This window comes from Triplophysa rosa, linkage group LG5 (assembly GCF_024868665.1).
Source record: "Triplophysa rosa linkage group LG5, Trosa_1v2, whole genome shotgun sequence".
Lineage (NCBI taxonomy): Eukaryota > Metazoa > Chordata > Actinopteri > Cypriniformes > Nemacheilidae > Triplophysa > Triplophysa rosa.
In genome coordinates, this window is record NC_079894.1 from 13,869,433 (window position 1) to 13,891,919 (window position 22,487).

Sequence of the window (22,487 nt, forward strand, 5' to 3'; positions counted from 1 at the left end):
GTTTCGGAAGGACAGCGACAATATGTAAAAACAGTTACCACACACATTAACACACCAAAAAAAGAAATGTAATCTGCTGTACAAAATGTTTTCAGACAACCATGATGCTGTCAAAAGTTGTAGTTGTAGCAAACCAAAAATGGGAACTGGTTTCGCTGCATAACAAAAAATGTCACAATGTCTCCATTTTACACCTGGAAAAATATGTCAACACAACACAAGGGGCCTCTCACCACTATAAATGCAGAGTCAAATACAGCTTCATTAAGTTGCATTCTTCATTACATAATCTCATTTTGCATCTTAAAGTAATTCCTAAAGCTAGCTAGAATGATTATTAAAATGTCAAAACAATGTGGATTTACATCTAAAACAAAGTTCCTTTATGTTTTTCTCTGGTCTTTCTGTAAGTCTGTCTACTTCATCACTTGTAAAACTGCTGTTATTTGTTCTTTCTGTCATGGCAAGCAGCATGAAATCAGAAATGCATATGTATTATGTATTCTAACCGTTTTGTAATTAACCATACATTGGTTCACTAAGATCATTTAAAGGGATAGTTCACCCAAAAATGTAAATTCTGTGTATCATTCACTCACCCTCTTGTCATTTTAAACGTTTATTACTTTCTTTCTTACGCAGAACACAAAAGAAGATATTTTGAAGAAAGCTGGTAACCGAACAGCACTGGTCCCCATTGACTTCTATGGACACGAAACCAATGCAAGTCAAAGGGGACCAATGGTGTTCTGTTACCAACATTCTTCAAAATATCTTCTTTTTTTAAGGAATGTTTGTAAAGGCTACTTAAATGTCCGTATTTAACTAAGGCATAGTCCTGGTTTAATCCATTTCTAGGAAACCATAGTGTTGTGTTAAAGACTTCAGCTGAACTTGCTGTTAGAAAAGGGAACTGTTTTTGCTGCGTTATAAAAGTAATGTTGCAATTTCCTAAAGATAAAACCGGAGACAAGGACCATTTATAAAATTGCAAAAGGAATACAACTTTATTTGATTGTTTTATTGTCTATTGACAGCATCATACAGTAAGTCTTAAAGCTATTAAAATATTAATATGAGTCTACATTATGTGTATTTGTGTCTGAGAGAAATAGCCTTTATGTTTTTCCATAAACCACACATTTTTATTCAATATAATGATGACCTAATAACTTTTATTTGATGGTCTGTCAAGATGAATTTTGAATCTTTCTGTCACTTGTATCACTGGTGTTCTCTGTTCTTTTTCTCAGATGTGTGCGATCATCAGAGGAGCCGTCCTGCTTCATCTTCTCTGTTTCTGGACACACAGCAGTGTGGATGCCATAGATCCTAGAGTGATGGCAAGCATCATACGTGATATCAGAGCTGTGTATGTATTCCATCTGCTTTGTAACTAACAATAAATTGACTCAGTAATTTAATATTGATGATATTATTTGTGGTGATATATGTCGTAAGATGTCCTATAACCCTTAAACTCTCCTCATGGCTTTTAGATTTTGGAACCCATCTTCAGTTAATTCTCTCTATACCTATGAAACATCATGATGCTATAAGCAGTGACACTGTGGCGACATTTTTTATTTGAAATCAAAATCATAATTTTTCTCACAGGACCAACAGGAATAATCAGTATTCATTCGCTGTTGTTTTACCACGAGAAGAATGCAACCATCAGGGGACACACAGCTTTGGTGACAGTACTCAACAAATTCGTCGAGGACTCAGAAGCATCAGTCGTATATATGAGGGTAACAGAGTAATCGCTGCCAGGCCTATGTTTAATGATAATCTACTCACTGACCACGCTGAGTATCGCTTACTAACCGATCAACAGGGACCCAGTCTCGTGAGTGAATTATTAAACAGATGGCAAGCAGAGCCATCCTGTACTGTTTTCTTCACTCTGAACTCACCGTGTGGAGCAAAATGTGCCAACCCAGGCCATCATTATAACATTTTGCAATATCTACATATTTTTGACAATCTAAATCCCAACTGGGTCGCCTTTGTGTTTCAGGACATTTTCCATTATGAACAAACTCATATGACCAGGGCACGAATGTTGTCATTGCTTCGACGTATCCATGTGTATGGGGGAAATATCCCTGTGTTTCGTTGTCGACGTGGAAGGAGTGTTTGTATTGATTGTATGGCTAATCGAAACCCAGAGACCAACCAATGTCTTCAAGGAATGCCACATTAGTAACATACAGCATTACTTCAAGAATTGGTTGAAGATCTGTGGCTTCTTGCTATATAATCTCACCGTCTTAAAATAATATCCACTCTCATTGTACCAGCAATGCCAGACAGTTCTATTTTATCACTTCATTGAACTGAGACATCAACAATAAAACAGCAGCATAAAGCAATTAATATTACATCTCAAGATTCATTTTGTTGCAAACTTTGTCTGAAATGTGAGTATGTGATTTTTAATCACATGTCAAAAAGCACAAACCAAAATCGTGTATTATATCTTTGGGATATGTGACATTCAGACTTTTACTCCCTCACCAATGTTATCACCAATAAAAATGATTTAAACTTTAATAAAGCCATAAATAATGTCATGTTAGGTTTTATTCTACACATAACATGCATGTATTTGGCTTCTCAACTATAGAACAGGAAGAGTTAATTAAACTTATTACAGCTTCTAAACCCACAACATGCTTATTAGACCCCATACACAGCAAACTTGAAAGAGTTGCTACCAGTTGCAGTAGAGCCTAATCTTAATATTATTAACTCTTCACTAACTTTACAGTAGGTCATGTTCCAAAACCTTTTAAGCTGGCCGTTATTAAGCCTCTTATTAAGAAACCGTATATAGACACTAGTGAATTAAGAAACTATAGACCGATTTCAAATCTTTCATATTTGTCTTAAATACTAGTAAAGGCAGTTTCAGCACAGCATTTTTTTTACAAAAACCGACCTGCATGAAAAATTACAGTCGGGCTTTAGGCCACTTCATATGGAAACCGTGCTTGTTAAAATTACAAATAACCTATAGGATCAGACCAAGGCTGCATCTCACTCCTAGTCTCAAAATTATCAAAAAGTGTGTTCAAGACATAAAAAACATTTTCTTCTTCTTTAAACCCCTTAGCATTCCTAAGGTCTCACTGGTATTTGTACCTCGGCAGGACAGTGGAACACTAAATGGTTAAATTCTATAAGATAGACAGTACTTTGCAGACCAAAGACTTGTAAGCAGAATATAACAGGAGACAACCTGCAGAAGGATGCACTGTTACCTCAGCAAAAAACTTGCCATTATGTTAGACATCTCAAATGTCACAAAAACAGCCTAATTCCATATAAATAAACTCGAATTGAAACTAGAATATTTAGTCGACATGACAAATCTACATATTTCACCCAGACTACATAATAAACATGTAAACAAGCAGTAAATAAAAAATGCTAAAATTAATGGGTCCATATGATATGCAGAGCAGGTAATGAGATATAAAGGAAAAATGTTCTTTGACACGTTTCCTGGCAATATTTTATGCTACGGTGGCCATTCCAACAGGTATTGGCGGAGAGGTCACTCCAGCAACAGATCCATGTAACCAGAGCAAACTAGCAGTTTTTGGAGGTCCCGCTTTTTGAATGCACTGTGTGTGTTTCAACAAACACATATGAATCCCTCAGCAGCCCAGAGACACCTTGTGGACAAATTCAGTCACTGCAGTAGAAAACAAGCATGTCACCTACAATTTAGCATTTGTAAGAGATTAAATTCACTGAAATAATAATTTATTTGCATCCGATGCAACATCTGCAAAGTGCTTAGTGCTTAGTGCAAAGTGCGTACATCCTAGTTATATCGTCAACCCTCATTCCTTCCTTTGACCTCCATGTTTGAAATTGATGCCTGTTGAAATGCATGTGTCTTTCTGTTGGTCAATCAGAATATGTAACTTTGATGATATGCAAACAAAAGTTACTGGTTACTCATAACATATGTGCCAGAAGCTGTGCATTTTGTAAAAACCATAGCAAGTGCCATGAAAACCCTGACACTTGGTCCTGAAAACAGCAGGCATGATCAGAGACCGGGTGCTACCCTCCTTTAAAGATTCCAGCGGGAGGTCCAAAATTCAGAATATGCACACACAAACAGAACCATGGTAACTTGCAGAATGAACACATCACATGCCTAAAACTATACCAACAAGCAGGACAAATACTGATGATCTAGCTCTCCAACACCACAGCTACGCATGTACAATATCTATAAATGTTGAATGATTTTAATAGCATTTTAACCCTTGAAGACCACTATTTGTGCGTGACAATAAAAACGTCCATTAATCCTGTTCTAGGCAGAACAACGGGGTCAGATTTTGTCAGACATTTCACACAACCTTTCAAACTCTTGTTGAACTTGCACTGAAATGGGAACTGTTTTTGCAGCGTAACAGAATGTTTCCTAATACTGTTTCCAAAGTATCTGATAAACACAACACAAAATGAGCTATCTCTATAAAATCTAAATTGAAAACGTTCTGTTTTTTTGTTCTGTTTTTTTCTACTAAAGTGTAGAAATATCACCTGTCACTTTAAATGCGACACCATCCAGCTGGGCAAATGGACATAGTAATTAAGAGTATTGTGAGAGCCATATTATTAAATATAGTGTTATGATATATGAATAATGTTCTTAAACTCTTATGTTCTTAAACTGTACAGTATATTATCATACTGTACATGTCATGCTTTCATGCAGTCCTGTGATACACAGTTTTCATGCATTGCTATTGGTATTATCATACTGTAGAAGAAACAACCACTTAAAGTACTGTGCAAAAGTCTTAGGCACAATATTTGTATCCCCAAAAATGGTTTCAAGCCAGTTATTTAGTATAGTGTGTCAGTCGAAAATATCAGTTTACATTTCGAAACATTCTCTGGTTTTATTTCACAACACATTGGGCAAGCACTTGAGAATGAGAAGTGCTGTTTTCAAATTGATAAAACAAGTCAACACCAAACAGAGGCAATCTCTATAAAACCACCAAACTGAATTGCATGTGGTACATGATCTCTGCAGCATCTTACAGTAAGCTAATACAATTATTTACAATTATTTCAAATGTTTATTTGCATCTGGGAGGTAGAGTTGTTATGTTGTTCACTACATTTCTGTGTATTTTTCTCATACATTGTTATGCAATATAAGGGCGACATAATAAATAATTGTTTTGTGGTGTGTCAGGGTGGATTTTGAATCTTTCTATCACTATGACTGTTCTGTTATTTGTTCTTTCTGTCAGATGAGTGGGATCATTAGAGGAGCCGTCCTGCTTCATATTCTCTGTTTCTGGACACAGAGCTGTGTGGATGCCATAGATCCTAACGTCATGGCAAGCATCATACGTGATATCAGAGCTGTGTATGTATTCCATCTGCTTTATGCTCAACCACAAATGGATTTACTTTGATCGTGTAATAGTAATCTTACAAATGGGGACTTATAGTTACAGTGCAGGCTACTGCATCTCCTTGTGCTTAGTTAAATGGCCTTATAACTGTAAATGTGTCAGCTAAATGAATAAATGTGAGATTTCAGGGTCCAGGTTTCTCAACAGATAAAAATCTTGTACTAGTAGTAAAAAGACTAGTAGGCTACCAAATTCCACTGGCTACATGTGTTCACAATTATTTTTTGTGTTGATTCTTTTTTCAGGGCCAACATAAATAATCAATATTCTTTTGCTGTTGTTTTACCACAACATGAATGCAACCACCAAGGGGCACATGACTTTGTTGACGATCCTGGGCAAATTTATCAGCAGCTCAATACAGGTCAAAATATTTATGTGGGTCAAAGGGTAATTGCAGCCAGGCCTTTGTTTAGAGTTCAAGGACCCACTGACCATTCTGAGTATCGCTTACTGGTAACTGATAATCTGGGACATAGTCTCATGAGTGAGTTAATAAACAGATGGCAATTAGAGGCATCTTGCACTGTTTTCTTCACTCTGAACTCACCATGTGGAACAAAATGTGCAGACCCAGGACACCGTTTCAGAATTTTACAATATCTAAATGTTTTTACAAATCTAGATCACAACTGGGTTGCTTTTGTGTTTCAGGACCTGTTTCATTATGACAGGAAAACAAATAGGAAGCAAATGTTACAAATACTTAAAAATATCAATATCTATGGGGGAAATGTCCCTGTATACCGTTGCCCCCTTGGAAGGAATACTTGTTATGACTGCATGGCTGAAGATGACCCAGCAAAAAACCCATGTCTTTTTGACATGCCAAAGCACAAATATTAAAAAGTGTCACAGCATTAAGATATCACATGATGTCAAGAATTGGGTGGCTAAATGCTCTGCTGATGTATCTTCAGTTCAGACTGAATCCTGTCATGAATGTATCTCACAGCAATGTCAGATACACAGAAATTAAAATAACTGTTTTGCCTTTCTTGTTACCTTTTTCTAATTGCTCCATTATATCTGTCAAGCTTGCATTGAAAAAATAAAGCACATGAATGTTGTGGATTTCCCTATTATTTTTTTTCTCTTTATAAAAACTAAAGAGTTATGCCTTGATATATCGTTTTTAACTAAATATTCAATAGTCTATTCATTTACACCACCGGTCAAAGGTTTTGGATCACTTGACAAAAATGTTTCTCATGCTCTTAAAAATATTTTAATCTGAAGGTGTTTCAATGTTTGAAATTACTTGTGTGGACAAAAATATGATGTGCCAACATATTAATGTCTTTCTAGAAAACTACATTTTTGTTAAAAAATATTTTTTAATGGATTACTTGGACAAAGCAGCCAATAAGAGTCCAGCATAGATGGAAATTCTTTCAATGTTTAAAAAGCATCCCAGGTTGAGACATCAAGAAGCTGGCTTATAAAATGCCAAGAGAATGATTTTGAAGGGTGACTACTTTGAAGTTGCTAAAATAAAAAGAGTTATTTTGAGAGATATTTTGAATGCTTTTAATCTAAATATAATTCCCACAGTTACAACTGTATTATTCCATGGTTTTCATGAGTTTACTATTATTCTAAAATGTGGAAAAATATCAATAAAGAATGAGTGAGTGATCCCACAAACTTTTGACCGGCAGTGTAAGTCAAAACAAGTGACAGCTACCAAAACAGAACAGAATTTTGCTCTACAGCACAACAACATATTTTTTAGTAAAATGGGGTGTTTTTTCGTCCATTTATAAAATGTAATTAATCTTCAGACCAACACTGTTTAAAACTCTTGTGTTTCATTGATATTCAAAATTCTACACTCATTTACAGACGCAGTGTGCTTATGCGTGAACACACTTCTAGCTTATTTTGTTCACTTACAGTATACACAACAGCTTGAACAATACAAATATTTTTGGGCTGGGAAATATTGGAGGCCAATTTTGGAGTGAGAGCAAAAGGAGGGACAAGGAAAAAGACCAAGAAGAAGATGAAGAAAAGATGACTGTGAATGAGCATCAGTGAATGTTTGTATTTTTTATAGTAGTTATGTATGAATCTCTTAATGACCTTGGTGTAAAAAAATGTATATCAACATCATACAGTCATCACAAACTTACTAAATTAATTTATAAACAAGAAGCAGTAGTAAATGCTCAGAAAATAGTCACTTAAATAACAATGTTTCATAGTTCCATAGACATGCAGACTAGGTAAGAAGCATGTTCTTTGACCCGTTTCCCAGCAACATCCATTTGCTAATGATGACCGCCAAGAATTTATGACCCAACATTTTGGCCAAGACATCACTCCAGCAACAGATCAATGTAATGAGGGCTAATCATCAGTTTATTGGGGGTCCTGACTCCCGCTTCATGTGGATGCACTGTTTGTTCAGGAAAACACAAACTGACTTGTCTAGGAAACTAAGAGACTACAAATAAAAAGAGATGGACCCGTAATTAAAGTTACATCTCTGTTTGGAGATTATGACAGCCCACATTAGCTTAGACCACTTCATCTTAATTATCAGTTGATATTTAAGTTGTTAAATTTCTCGGTGCGTTACTAATTTGGACTCTATGCAAGAGAAGGCACCACTATAAATGACAGACCAGATATTCCACAAGACACACAGGGAGCACTGCATCCTGAAGGCTTGAACCAAGTTTGAATAAGCCAAGTTCTTCAAGACAGCAGAGATGGCCTCCTCTCAACTTCATCTCACTCTCTCCCTGCTCTGTTTGGCCATGACAGCGGGCATCATATCATGCGGCCGGTCTCATATGGTTTTGAACCCTGCTCTAGAAGAATCTCGAGGCCCAGCAGCAGATGAAGAGGTAAGATTGTTTTGTAAAACTCGAAACTACAAACGACACTATATCATCATCACTTAAACACTTCCAACATTTTGTCTTAATGCGGCTGCTCAATGTGCCGCTTATGACAGAACACCATCCTTAAAGCATGTTCTTTACAAAGTGTAATGAAGTCGTCTTTTCATTTCTTACCCTTTTTCTTTCAGATGACTGAGAGATACACCCTTCCAGAGCTCCAGTGGCTACTCAGTAACTCTGATCCGGCAGTCATTCAATCTGACAGTCCATCTCTAGGGTTATTACAGAATGGACTGGACATGATGAGAAGAGACAATGGAGAAAAAAAGCCAGGCTGCAAGAATTACTTCTGGAAATCCAGAACAGCATGCTAACCAAAGGCAACCGTCAGATCCAAACCGAGGCCTCCACCAAAATCGGCACGCTGCCGGTCATATTCTCATTGGCTTTGAATCAATGAAACGCCTCCGTAAATAAAAGATTTTCTGTGACCATTGTATCTCAATATCAGTATTATCATCTTGCCCTGAAGCATTGAATGCTTGCAATAAACTGAATTAAGCATAAATACGAGTGTTATTTTGTGTGTTGCTAAAACTGGTTTTGGGTTTAAAATTAGTTTTAGGCCAAACAATACTTTGGAAAATAAGTATTACTAGATTAGCTCAATTGAAAATAACAAATATAGCTTCGGCCCAGGTAAAACAAGGATCCTTTTTCAAAATGCACAAGAGTCAAAAACAACATTTTAGTCTCTTTATTTTAGAGACAAAGCTTAATGTCTAACATATACTAATACCAAAACTTCAATATAACCAAACTACCCACTAAAAACAATGTACAAAACATGTTAAAAGAAACGTACATGTGTATACTAGACATTTTTTGAAAATTATATACACATTAGTAATGGTGACTGGAAAAGGTCAGGTGGGTCTAAACCTTTGACAGTAGAAACTTTATGAATTTTATTTACAGGGTGGTATAATTTCATTAAAATACATAGAAATCTGAAACCTTCTATATAATTTTAAAACAAGTGAAAATGTATTAATGCATTTCCTCTGTTGCGACAGTCTCATCGTCTCATGAAGTTCTTCTCCAGAGCAGCAGGGGTCCTCTGAATGGAGTGAATGTTCCTCTTCACACGGTCTTCCAGAGAGGACGTGGCAGCACTCTCTAGCTTCATGTCACTGTTGACAGATGTACAAATGAATTAAGGAAACAAACCCCACCAGACTGGTGGATCTATAGGGACTCCCACAATCTTTCTATGTTCTAACCATTTACGTCTATTATAGGGAAATGCAAAAAAAATCTGCCCTTTGTATACCATAAAAGAAATTCATATGGGTTTAGTAAATAACACAGATTTAATTATTGGGTAAACTACTACTTTCGATCTTTCAGATGTTGTTTCAAATGCTTAACCACCATCTTGGATCCAGAATTAGACTAACAACCCCACAAATAAAACTATTTTTGTAACACACAACATTTATTGGACATCTGACTGTATACTTACTGTATGAAGGCAGCATGACTGCTATTTTTGGCACTCTCTCTGGCTTTCTCCTGTTCTTCTTGTCGCTTGTATCTCTGTACATTATTCTCTCTCTCCACTTCTCTTTCACGGGCAAAATCCATCATTTCTTTTCTCTTCTTCTCTAACTCTTCAGCTGAGAGGCGCCTGTGAAAAGAAACACTCTGTCAAAGTTGCATTCTACAAAAAATGTTATCTACAGTGGTTAAAAGAGCTGTTGGTTAAAAGATTTTTTCTTAATGTCATGACGAACCCAAAAAGTCCATGCAATAATATGACATTTATGTAATAATATGATAAAACAATACCATGAAGTGTCATACTTGCTGTAATTGGTGTACTGTGGCCTCTGATAACGCTCTCTGTGTTTTGGTGGGCTGGGGTCCTTGGTTTTCGGTCTTTGTTTTGAGTGATTGTCCCTGTCTGCTTTGTGGGACAGTGGGGACCGGCTCCTGTCTCTTGAACGGTGCTCTGAGTGGTTTGATACTGAAGAGTGATGAGATCTGTTTGCTGGTAACTGAAAGACAGATGGGAAAACAACTAATTATACACAAAGGCACACAATAATGCATTCACAACAACATGTTAGGATGACAAAATAACTTTTGATAAATATTTATCCAGTGGGGTAAAAGATGTAAGTCACAGTTTTGGAGATGCTAGCTCCTTACATCCCCTTAAATATATATAAAGCCAGAGAATGAATTACTTACTTGGAGTCCGTAGCCTGATTTGTGATGTCCGTTTGAGACAGTGAGGTCTGATCGCTCCTCTTTTCTCCTGGTTGGTAAAACACACACAAACATTATTGGAAAGCTGATCCAAAGAGAAGAAAATACAACATAAAACTAACTTAACGCGTACCTGTGCTCCATATCCTCATCATCAGAGCTTGCACTTTTCCTTCTGTGCTTTTTCTCCTTTCTTCTCTCTTTTTCCTCTTTTTTCTCTTTCTTGTCCTTCTTCCGCTTCTTTTTCTTCTCCTTCTCAAGATTTTGACGCAACTTTTGTGCAGAGAACCAAAATGTCACAAACTGTACAGAATCATTTTTATACCAGTACAGTACGTCAACTACATTCGAACTGCTTACCATCCTTTGGATTTCTTTCATTTTCACAGGATTGGTAAGAACTCCTCTCTTTTTATCCTCCTCACGTTTGCTGAAAATGACAGCGAGTCGTTTGTTTACAACACAATCACGCAATTTTCTTTTACCATTACAAACCCTTCATGGTACTTTAAAAATGTGTAGTCAAGCAGCACCTATCTAGCTCACCGGATCTCAAAGAGTGGATCCTCTCTGATCTTGGCAGCCATATCATTAGTGGAGACAGCGCTTGTGGGGTTAAAAATGGATCCAGGTAGAAGGCCTGTCTCAGCAGATGGACCGCTCTCTGGTTCCTCATACTGATCAGTGATCTGCTTGTCAATGGGGCGACCGAGAAGGTACTCGTCCCGAGAGACCTGTCCCGCTGGACCCTGGTACATCCAGTCCAAACGGTCGTCTTTCTTCCTGCAAGGTGACAGGAAAGAGGTTTGTAGTCTCTGTATTTTGATATTTGCTTTACAACATAATAGTGTATAAAAACGAGGGAAGCAATACACTTAGGATTAGGTATTTTATTGCTTGAATAAAAAACAAATGTTGCGATTAATCGTGAAGACGCATGTCACACACTTCAAAGCGCCTTTCTCTTGCGCATATCGGGTCATCTCCTCTCGTGCACGCTCATTCTTCAGTTCTTTCTGTAGCTCCTCGATCTTCTTCGTCTCCGCCTCATGCTTCTGCTCCGCTTTCCACACCCGCTCGATGTTTTTCAGAGTTTGCGGGTGCCAACTCTTCTTCAAGTTCTGGTGAGATTCGCAGAGATTAACTGAGTATAAGACACTTAAGTAAAGGTAGGGTGTACACAAACAACTCACGTTTAAATGGACGACCTTCTTCTAGTCAAGTAACGCTAGGCTAAAAATTATTTATCTAACGCTTTTACACAACGCAAGTATGACACTGACATGGCCAATATTCAATTTGATATACAGTCGGGTTGCGAAGGTTACAATGTAACGTTAACTTATCCAAAAATGTTTGAATACGTGAGACAACACTGCTTATCATCAGCTGGCTTGAACTGGTTTTAACATCACCGAGACAAAATAAGAAGCTTTACTTACAAGATCACCACCTCCCATGATGTTGAGCTCAAATCAATTATATTTTAACGTGTTAAACGTGTTTATTTTCAACGAGCTATTTTAACGTCGATAACGTGGATTATGCGTCCATTTTTGTTGTTAAACGAAACACGAAAGTACTTCCGCTTGAATAAGGTTGTTCCAAAATAAAAGTCCTCCTGCCAATACAACGCTTAGTGCGCGGGTCAATAACATGCGGTCTTGGACGCTGCTTCATTTTATCTAAACTGGATTCTTGGCTTGATGAAAAGAAAAATGACTGGATAAGTCAAAATTAAAAAAAAAAAGTTTCAAGGTCAACCAGGCGAGGTCACAGAAGGCTAACCCCAGCATGCTTTGAAAAAACTTGCTTTTTCTCTTCGTCAGGTAAAATGTTCATATACTTTCCAAACTGACCCCAAAGATATAATGTTTTATACATTTAAAATAACATAATTATACAAATATAATACTTTTATAATAATATAATACAAAGCATGCTGTCGTGAGAGTCACTGCCACGTTAGCAAATGTTAGATGTCCATTTGTTGGTCCATTTTCTACTTCTTTATGTCACAGTTCCGCATCAATTGTTACATCAAGTAATTTCTGTGATCCTCTTGTCGTGCTGTAAACGTAAGTAGCCTACATTAGATTTTATGAGCTGGGAAATGTCCCTGTCACTTTTTCCATTACTTTGGAGGCACATCATAGGGATGGTAATTAAGCATTCATTACAAATGAGTGAACACGGGCTGTCCAGGAATGAGGAAAATATGACTGCTTGCTTGTAGAGATGAGAATATGTCATGGCTCTGTGATGGAAAAGTGACGAGGTGGGCTAGTTGGGGCTGAAAGGTTAAAGGCAGGCTGAAACCTGTTTTAACTTGCTTAACGTAAATGAATTGTAAGATCTGATTCTGCAATATTTAGGCTTACAAAATAACATATTTGGTTTATCATTAGGTTTAATTCAAAAGCAGGTAGGTCCAAAACTTCCTTATATAGCTTATGTTAAAAGGTTATCAACAGCACTACCAGAACAGATGGGTTCAGGAATGTTGCTTCCCTTTCGAAACAAACTTCAAATGACGTCAGTATACAAACGCACAGCATGGGCCCAGTCCCTTTAAAAAGGCTTAAATCAACGAATTAGCCTCACTCCCGAAACTGCAATAGAGGCTCTTAACATAATTCAGTGCGTTTCAAGACAACTGGATAAAATGCTTTATGTTGCTCTTGTTCTTATTTCTCTGCTGCTGCCAGTCAGAGGTGCACCTGATAAGCCAATATTGGTCAACAGAGCCATGGAAACTTTACACATGACTTCAACGGACAAACAGGTAGGCTTTACACTTTTTAATGCTGTTTAAGTTGAGCTTGCGAATGACGATCTTCAGTAGACGAGTGCTTTAGTGTGGCTCTCCAAGGTGCTGAAGCAGAGGCAGTGTTTTAAATGTCAGTGATATGAACGCAATCTGGATCTAAACAGAGAGTCCCAATCAATTTATTCACAAAATTGTATTTTATTTGACACAATCTTTACATGTGTATATATTTATATCTATGCAATATAATATGTATAAATGTGTATATATTTTTTTAAGGAATCTGAAGGCTACATTCAAGGACTGCTCATGCTGCTCTTAAATCGAAATGATGCTGAACAGGGCAGTAACATACTCTTCAGAGGAACTCTGAAGGATAAAAAGGGTCTCATGAAAAGACATGAGGAGAATGCATCTGTTTCTACTGCTGAAGACTTGAACAAGATTAAACAAGCTAGACGAAAAGAAGGCTGCAGGTTTTTATACTGGAAAACGTGGACCGCTTGTTGAAATGTAACGGGAATTTTTCAGGTTTTGATTGTTAACATTATATGATGTCACATTGCGCAGATTTTCTCAGGATTCGTACATTCTATTTAAATGATAATGTTATTATGGAAAAAAGAATGACCATTTACATAATAAAAATGCGCTTGATCTGACTGTTTTTCTTTGATTGAAGTTTTGATCTAATATAAAAATTCTCTATGAATAGTAACAATAGCAGGTTTTACCGCCTGGTCTACAGATCAGTTATTTACGTATATTCAGAAATCGTTTTCACATCAAACAAAAATGTGTTGAAAAGAAAATCTTTCAGTTTTTGCCTCTTCGTTTTGGTAAGTGTCCAATGCGATCAATTGGGAGGCCAAATGTTCCTGACTGGCCCCTCTTTTTTGGAACTTTTGTTCTGACATAGTGAGTAGGATTTCTTTCAAATGCCAGTATGTCCGTGTGGCCATTTGGTTTAGCATTCGGCTGGTGCATTGGAGTGCTTTCAACATTGTCAGCCAGTTGAACCTCGTCTCCCGCCCTGAGAATCTTGAAATTACTGCTCTCTCCAGGCATAATCTGCTTATCTTTTTGTCCAGGCTGTTTCTGGGGCATTTTCCTTTGCCTAAAGGGAGAAAATGCATTTATTTTGGATAACAAAAAAGTGTATGTTAAAAAACAAGACAAACTTTCTTCAAATGATATGTTTGGATAAAAAAAATCTAGTTGTAATGATTAAATTTCATGTGACATCATAATTTAGGTTTTAATCGATTAAGATTGTAGCGTTTCTTTTGTTTAGGAACAATGTGGCTGTTCTACATTGAAGACATGCCTCCCATGATAATTAGATCATATTAAATCCATTGTTTTATTCATAGACCAAAGCAGTTGCTCTACTGGCGTTGGTATATAGTGATAGCTCTATTCATGGAAGATGACTGAAGTTATGAAGAAATGTTTTCTCCAAAAGAGCAGGAAGATCAGTCACAACATTGAATTAGGTATGAAATTAAGAGTTTAGACATGCAAAAAGTACCTTCTTTTGTCTTTCTTTACTTTCAAATAGCTTCTTGAAAGGGGATCAAGAGGTGCACTGAACTCAGGGGAATTCCTGCGAAGTCCTTGTGCATTGGAGCTGTTCTCAAAGTGACCTTGCTGGTACACAGTAACATTAGCCAGAGGAGACTCCCTGGCCAGGTGTTCGGTTTGATTCTAAGGGCAGAACAAAGACCCACATGTATACTGCATACATTTTCACTTTGATTAATCTCTACCAGAAGAACTTTTAAAAGGATTGTCCTTGTACTTTAGTCTGTTTTACCATCTGAGGAAGGCTTAAGGCATTGCAGCAAGATGAGGTGACCACAAACGCAACAGACAGAATCAGCCATTTCCAAATCTGCATCTAAAAGATGCACACGTACACACAAACACAACAGCAATGTGACATTGTTAACATTAACACAGTAATAAGACATCTTTGATTAGAATTTGGAACCGTCCTGCCCTTCCCAGCACATGCTCACCGCTGACGTCCCTTTAGAAAAGGTCAAAGAGATGGAAATAATGCAGCTATTTCTGACCACAGGGGCACTGTGTCCCCAAGGAGAGTCCTCTTGTGAGGACCAACTTTCATAGAAGGCAAATAAATCCAGTCATCATCTGCACAGACGCTGGCAATGTGCTAATCAGCTGAACTAAAATTCCAACCAGAAATAGTTTAACAGGAACAGTTTGTTAATAAAGAAATAAAATAAGTGAGCCAGATATGATTAAAAAGTGAACGATCAAGAGTGAACATTTTGGGCATTCGCTGTGAAAATATTGGAATACTTAAAAGAATGTGCTTTATGTAGTAAGTTTAAATGGATTTATTGGTATTTGATATGATTGCATCAAACTGACTTACGCAAGCATTAGTCATTTTAAAGGTTAGATGAAAAAGTATAAATAGAGATCTTTGAGGTAACAGTTGCATATTATTACTTATGCAGCGTAGAAATAATTAAAATGTATTGAACTAGAGAATCTCCTTTTAACTGCATGCCCTAAAATATAAGACTAATATATAATAAGACCAATATATAACTATTTGTGCTATTAATTGTTTTTTTTTCAATCAATGTACATTTCATTTTAGGACATCATAATGTACACTCATGCATTATTATTAATGCCAAAAAAAACTAATACATACATTGCAGTGGAGACCAACCTTCATACGAAACAATCCAGTTAAACCTAAATATAGAAATAACACAAAATCAAAAATGAATTTTAAGCCACACAATAAAATCAAAGCACAAAAAATTGATTGTGTTTTATGTGAGATTTTGTATCACAATTATTCTAGTAACAATATTTAAATTATTTTAAAGTAAAAATATAAAAGTACATTGGAGTGCAGTAAAGAGGTGAGATTATACACATCACAAGACAATGCTTTTCTCCTCATTCTACCCTGATCCATTAAAAATAAATGCTTTGTTATTCTCTCACCTTTCTCATCAGCAGGATTCAATATTGACATGAAAGTTGTCTTCTTTTCTCCTCTTGCTTCGTTCCTGCATGTCTTTAAAAACTATTTTATAGATTTCCCTGGATCCCTGACTCTCCAATCGGCACCCTCCATTCTGTTGACATCATCATCACCCACCATCAGAATCCCACTTACGAATGTTATCAGGAAACATAAAGATGCACGGTAGAAATGTGTCTGTAACTTTAGTCTTTTCTCTCTTTTACATGTAACTGAGCCATCAGCTGCATGTATGACACCTTGTTCTTGTAAACTAGGTGTTGAGCTGTGTTGGTTGTTAAACTACAGCCTCTTAGTTAAGAAGACTGCTGGGGCCCATTTCTTTTATTAGACTCAGTTACCAATGCCAGAGTCTGTCGGACTGAGACTGACCTTTGAATGGCCCTCTGTGTATATATATGTGTGTTAGGGGCTCAATAAAATCACACTTGTGATATTTGCCCTCTGATGCCTTTCAGTGCAGCAGCATTAAATTGCATCAGGTATGAATAAAAGGTATGAGGCATTAGTTTTTCATGTTACAAACATAAAATAATACAACATAAATGTCTCTGGGGAGTCGCAAGATCAGATGTTATGACTTTGAATGGATCAACATTGACCAGCATATGAAGATAACACCATGAGTTGATATTTTTAGCCTGGATATGTATATCTCACAAATGGCCTGGATATTACATTGCAAGGAGTGCCGTCCTTATATTTGTAAAGATGTTGGCAACATAAAAACAGCTGGTGTTTGGTGCCCTTAGAACCCCAGGCCACCTTCCTTCACCAGCAGAGGGTGTCCATGTCCTGCAGATGTTTTGATCACATCAGTGTCACTGTGAAGACAATAGTCATGTCTAAACAGTTTTTAGGGTAAATATGTTACTATGTTGTTAACTACATTTTCTTTGATGGTGCATTAATATTAAACAACATAATTCAAATAATATATTGTACATACAATATTGTAGGTCTTATTAACATTCTTATTAAATTCTGAAATAAAATAATGTGACATCATACCATTTGTCTTTGCTATCCTTTGTGTTTAATGCTTACATTGTTTACCTCATTTGTAAGTCGCTAGGGATAAAAGCGTCTGCTAAATGACTAAATGTAAATGTTAATGATATAGTGTTGTGGTCAGGCAACAAATGAAATATTTTTGGCAGGGAATGAGTTTTTTTTTATATCTGCCAGTGCCAGTTTCCATTCACTCACGCTCTCTGTTGTTGTGCCATGGGCAAACTGTAAGCAGCATGTGTTATTATATTCACTGAACTGTGCAATTGTCAGATTATAATTTGGTAAAACATCCCTATATGGTTCAATCGCATCAAACTATATGTAATTTTAGCGTAATTGACGCTGTTCTAATTTCTGTTCTATTAAATAATGAATAGGCCTACATTTACTAATGTTCATTGTTCAGTGGTGGGTGGGACAAATTTTATATAATGCTAAATCAAAAAGTCTCTAAATTTGTGTATGAAATTTGCGTTTGGAGGCTCTCTCTCTCTCTCTCTCTCTCTCTCTCTCTCTCTCTCTCTCTCTCTCTCTCTCCCCTCTCTCTCTCTCTCTCTCTCTCTCTCTCTCTCTCTCTCTCTCTCTCTCTCTCTCTCCCTCTCTCTCTCCTCTTCCTCTCTCTCTCTCTCTCCCTCTCTCTCTCTCTCTCTCTCTCTCTCTCTCTCTCTCTCTGCAGAGCTCCAGTTAAAAGTTAAAGTGGTAAAGTTTCCTCTGCAGTTATTTTGGGGCACTGTTTCTCCATTAGCTTCTACTGCTGATTCAATGCTACTTTGTTTGCTCATGTCATGTTTTCTGTTGTCGTTTGTGAATAATGTTCCTGTGGCCTGGGAATATTGTGTAATTCTGTGTAGGTGTCCCCGCAGCAAACCCCCATTGTTTATTCTAGCACCTCCCTCGCACTAACATATACAGTTTGCCTGAATTTTGTAGGGGTGATCCTAAACTGAAATGATTTGAAATACACATGAAAAATCATTTGTAAAAACATAAATATGTTCTTAGCAGAAAGTTAGTGCGCATTTAAAACAGCATAATAATGAGACATTTTTGTAATAAAACACTTGTATTTGAAATAAGTATAATTCTTGGCTTGGGTAGTTTGTATTTTGTAAGTTCATATAAAATGGTTTTATGTTATTTGGTCAGCATATGGAAAGTCGCTCCTTACAGTTGTGTATACTGCTCTGGCAATGTCAATATTGTGAATTTGATTCTCAATGCAAGAAACTGTGGATAAAAGCATCTGCCAAATATATGAATGTAAATGGAACCTCACAGGGAAATCCTGTAAAATATGACTGCATGAAGGAAAATACAGCAAATACACCCCTCACAAAAATATCCCATAATTCTCCCAGGAAGGACACAGACTTTGTCCTCACAGAGTGGGTAATGAATCAGTTCACTTTGCTCTTGAGCTGTTGACATACGGAAGAGAAAAATGGCGATGCCTCTAACTTCCAATCCTAGAGGGATTTTAACAAGTGCATGATCCCATCCTTTATAAAGGTCTTTCATTTATTCACCAAATCTAGACAATTTTAATATAAAAGGACATCATAACAATTTTTGGTTCAGCTATTTGAGTTAAACAAGAAAGAGCTTTAACACATGTCATTAACACAACTTGCATTGTTGCTGTGTTGCTTGTTCCACCATCTAAATATGATCAAATCTTTCATGCTCTTCCACATGGATGGGGGATCACAGAGAGCAGCCCAGACATGTTAATTGAAAGGAGGCCAATTATTTCTTAATAAAGAACTCGATGTTCCAAGTCTGCAAAGGTGTTCCTGTCCCTCCTGAGGGACCAAGAACGTCGATAAACAAAACAAGGTAATCCCTCAGGATCAGAACTCTAACCAAACAACAGAATGAGTGAAGATGAGAACAAAAGTTACATGAAAGACTGCAGATCAATGTGAGAATGACAGAGTGGAATAGCGTAGTGATTATTATTTAAGAATCGGAGGAAAGCAGCCAACCTTTTTCCCATGTCAGATCAGTGGGCTTTAGGGTTTATACCAGAACTTATTGAGGTACTGACAGAATCAGTTCAACTTTCGCTCAGATAGGCTTTGCGGTTATATAACACAACACATAAACAAAAAATTCATATAGGTTTGCTGAGGGGTATAACTGGACATTATTTTTAATATAATATCTTATTATTAATAATTAATCTTCTTAACGCCCTTGAATTTGTTCGGTCTAGAGTTTATCAGAACCATTACAAATTTCCTTTTGTGGTAGCAGAGGTACCTGTCTCTGGTTGTGTCTTCACACACCGTCTCACACGGACACGCCGTCCTTTCCCTCAGGGACTTGTAGTGGTACATCACTGCCATAAGGCATCCACTCGTACAGCGTGTGACTTTGAAAAGACAAAAATTGAAACAATCACAAATACAAGCTATCTGCAAATAGAAGAATTGATAATCTGCCTAAAAACATCCCCCTTCCCCCACCCTCCTCATTCTCCTCTTTTGCCTTATAGACAGTAGGGAAAGTCTGTTTCCATGACAACAAGGGAAATTAAGGGCATTGGAGTGCTATACCAAAATGACAAGTTGGACTGGTGCCTGAGTGCATTAACTTTTAGGTTTCACACACCTGCACCAGGACTTACCTATAACTGATAAAACATTTTTCAATTGATACATATTGATATTATGAGGCATTCTAACACACCAATGTGCTGTAAGGCTTTTCTGTGGATGTGTAGTGTCCCCTTCAAAGAAACACAATGAAAGTTTCATGAAAGCAGTCCACATGACTTTAGTATAGACAACTTGTCGTTTTTTTCAGTGCTCGAGACATTGCAAAGCAGTGAAACAAAAGCTGCATTTTTTGCTGTTTCACTGTATAAAAGCAGATAATAGGATGGTTAACGGTTAATAAATAATAGGATATTAGGATGGTTAACAATTAAGCAGATTTTTTCCAATTATTCCTTTAAAATTCAAGTAATTAATAGTATTTATTATTTAATAAACAGTAAACATTACTTCAGCTGTTGTTATACCTGTGTAAATCCATTTATGCCCCCTCTATGGAGAACAATGTTTATAAGTACAACAATAGACTGTTTCAGCGGCAACGACATAAACAAACGTTATGTGGCCCAAACTTAACTTCCAGTAAACCTCCGCAAAGAATCTATAACTGTTCAGTAGTTTTTAATGCAATTTAATACAATGAATATACAGAACAATATTACAATAAATGAATATTGATATACATTAAATATAAAATAAATTGTTATATTATAACAATTTATATTATTTTAAATAATTGTTATACAAACACAGACCGGAAGTTAACTTTGGGCCAGCGCGTACGTCCGTCTAGAACTATATTGAATTCTCTGATCAGATTTTATAAGAGTCCTTGGAGGATAGCTAAGCAAAAACAGAGAGCTTGAAAGCTTTAAGTATCATACTTTTATTCTTTAAACAATCCTAATTTCATTCTGCTTTATAATATCAATGCATGTTTTGTACATCCCATTATTCATAATGCATATATGATAGTGTTTCAATAAGGTGAAAACATCTGCAAACATGAAAAATAAAGAGTTCTGTTTGTACACAAGGAAACACTCAAATTAATCGTGTTTTCTGGAAACCCATCTGAGCTGGACATTACTGTCGCGTGCCTGTTTTTACACACTTTTTACATACTGTCCATTTGACCGGTTCTCAGTTAAGCATAGACAAACTCTCTCTTATGACTCATGCATTTTAAGTGGTGTAGTTTTGTTGTTCCTCATTGCTGCAGACTTGGGCACAGCTCTCATGCTATCTTTAGTGGAAGACTTATAAATGACAGCTTTTTTCACCTGGTCAGTTACCCACAATTAACTTGCCCTGTCCAGGCCGACTGCTTGGAAACCCGTGTGGGGGGAACCTAATTGGCCTTCTTTGTGCTTTGAACTGGACAGGGCTAGTGTATGGGCCACACATTCGACTTCCTGAGTTAAAAATTCGTATTAGTCAGATTTTGATCTAAATTATAAGAGGTTGATTCTTTGCATATTTTTTCAGGTTTGCTTTAACGCACTGAATTTGTGAATAATTCACAGGAAACATCCTACTTTCTACACAAAGCTGTCCATCGTAGAGTGCTGCACTCCAGCTGAAACCAAGTCGCAGTCTAGAGGAGCTGAACAGGGCAGCGCGCACACAAAAGCATCATGTGCACTTGTGCTGGACATAATGTGCATCAGGGCAAGACTTCTGAAGAAAGCGTTGCATGAATAGTGACACTTACCAAAATAAATAAGCAGCTTAATGCTTGGAAAACCTTCAAAAATGCCTCTTTGAAAGTAACTCTGTCCTGCTTTAAAACAAGCTCTACATTCGCCCACTTGACGTCCCTGTCTTGAGTCCCAAAGTGCATATGCCTTTCAAAGAATACAAAAACTAAAATACTCGAAAATCTCCATCAAACCCAAAATGAATAGTAACGACACTGTGCAAAGAGAGAAACTTTCACAGTAAAAGAGTAAAGCATGACGCTAAAGCATTCACATGAAAATCAACAGATGAGATTTCTCACAGCATCAATCCCAAACAAAGAATATTACTATCGTTGTGAATCACATGACTGCCCATTGAGCTTTTTTTTGCATAAAATGTGAGTTCAAGTCCTGATTGGAGCTGTAACTTTTTTGTGTCTTTTTCCCTCTCTGTGTTCTTCTAAAAGTTTTCACAGGTAAGAGTTCAGATCGTCGTCTCGTTGTAGCGTGTGGTTCTGTTCCCGTGGTTGGAGGCGCATGGAGCAGGGCTGAGGGGCTACTGGGCTATAGTAGCCTCCTGTGTTGGGCCCTGCTATGTGGAGTCCTGGTTGACCGCTTTGCCTCCGTTCATTGTTGGAGTTCCTGAGCTTTTCCTGGAGCGTTGCTTCTCTTCAATCTCATGCAGTGAAGGCTCTCTGTACATGCAAACTGCAACATGCAAACATATGCAGGAGATTAATATTTGTTACATTTACATTCATTCATTTAGCAGACACTTTTACCCAAAGTGAATATTAGCTAGAGGAAAATAAAACAGCATAAAGACAGGTTAAAGAAA

The 22,487-nt window shown here is 37.0% G+C and overlaps 4 protein-coding genes and 3 long non-coding RNA genes across 16 annotated transcripts in view; 4 read left to right on the forward strand and 3 right to left on the reverse strand.

Moving 5' to 3' along the window:
- Positions 1–953: 953 nt before the first annotated feature.
- LOC130554910 (uncharacterized) lies at positions 954–2,373 on the forward strand. Its single transcript, XR_008963037.1, has 3 exons — positions 954–1,046; positions 1,254–1,372; positions 1,618–2,373. It is a non-coding gene; the product is annotated as an uncharacterized LOC130554910 (long non-coding RNA).
- Positions 2,374–4,989: 2,616 nt separating this feature from the next.
- Positions 4,990–6,533, forward strand: LOC130554789 (uncharacterized). The gene is made up of 3 exons (XR_008963027.1): positions 4,990–5,083; positions 5,298–5,416; positions 5,711–6,533. It is a non-coding gene; the product is annotated as an uncharacterized LOC130554789 (long non-coding RNA).
- Positions 6,534–8,182: 1,649 nt separating this feature from the next.
- Positions 8,183–8,691, forward strand: sst2 (somatostatin 2). Its single transcript, XM_057333005.1, has 2 exons — positions 8,183–8,320; positions 8,506–8,691. Exons 1-2 carry the CDS (start codon positions 8,183–8,185, stop codon positions 8,689–8,691), a joined length of 324 nt encoding a protein of 107 aa, XP_057188988.1.
- A 388-nt stretch (positions 8,692–9,079) lies between these two features.
- On the reverse strand, positions 9,080–12,193 carry cwc25 (CWC25 spliceosome associated protein homolog). The gene is made up of 9 exons (XM_057333303.1): positions 12,034–12,193; positions 11,540–11,712; positions 11,138–11,374; positions 10,952–11,021; positions 10,725–10,864; positions 10,574–10,640; positions 10,184–10,377; positions 9,843–10,007; positions 9,080–9,510 (listed from the first exon to the last, which is right to left on the reverse strand). Exons 1-9 carry the CDS (start codon positions 12,049–12,051, stop codon positions 9,396–9,398), a joined length of 1,179 nt encoding a protein of 392 aa, XP_057189286.1. The 5' UTR covers positions 12,052–12,193; the 3' UTR covers positions 9,080–9,395.
- On the forward strand, positions 11,614–13,754 carry LOC130553976 (uncharacterized). Its single transcript, XR_008962933.1, has 3 exons — positions 11,614–11,715; positions 13,300–13,376; positions 13,641–13,754. It is a non-coding gene; the product is annotated as an uncharacterized LOC130553976 (long non-coding RNA).
- LOC130553975 (uncharacterized) lies at positions 13,408–19,868 on the reverse strand. 6 transcript variants are annotated; one of them, XM_057333314.1, is made up of 6 exons: positions 19,672–19,868; positions 16,356–17,219; positions 16,072–16,097; positions 15,178–15,261; positions 14,893–15,068; positions 13,408–14,478 (listed from the first exon to the last, which is right to left on the reverse strand). In XM_057333314.1, the coding sequence occupies exons 2-6, from the start codon at positions 16,384–16,386 to the stop codon at positions 14,178–14,180; spliced, it is 618 nt and encodes a 205-aa protein (XP_057189297.1). In that variant the 5' UTR covers positions 16,387–17,219; positions 19,672–19,868; the 3' UTR covers positions 13,408–14,177. The 6 variants fall into 6 exon arrangements, with proteins under 6 accessions (XP_057189297.1, XP_057189294.1, XP_057189298.1 ...); XM_057333311.1 differs by having other exon boundaries at positions 13,409–14,478; positions 16,054–16,097; XM_057333310.1 differs by having other exon boundaries at positions 14,178–14,478; positions 15,163–15,261; positions 16,054–16,097; positions 16,356–16,489.
- An 846-nt stretch (positions 19,869–20,714) lies between these two features.
- The window catches only part of fgf12a (fibroblast growth factor 12a), a 41,068-nt gene continuing 39,295 nt past the window's right edge, over positions 20,715–22,487 (reverse strand). For 2 of the 5 annotated variants that reach the window (XM_057333305.1, XM_057333304.1), the window contains one exon: positions 20,719–22,357. In XM_057333305.1, coding sequence (XP_057189288.1) covers positions 22,242–22,357 — 116 coding nt within the window. In that variant the 3' untranslated portion in view covers positions 20,719–22,241. Of the gene's footprint in view, positions 22,358–22,487 lie in introns of all 5 variants that reach the window. The other 3 variants (XM_057333306.1, XM_057333307.1, XM_057333308.1) reach the window with 3 other exon arrangements.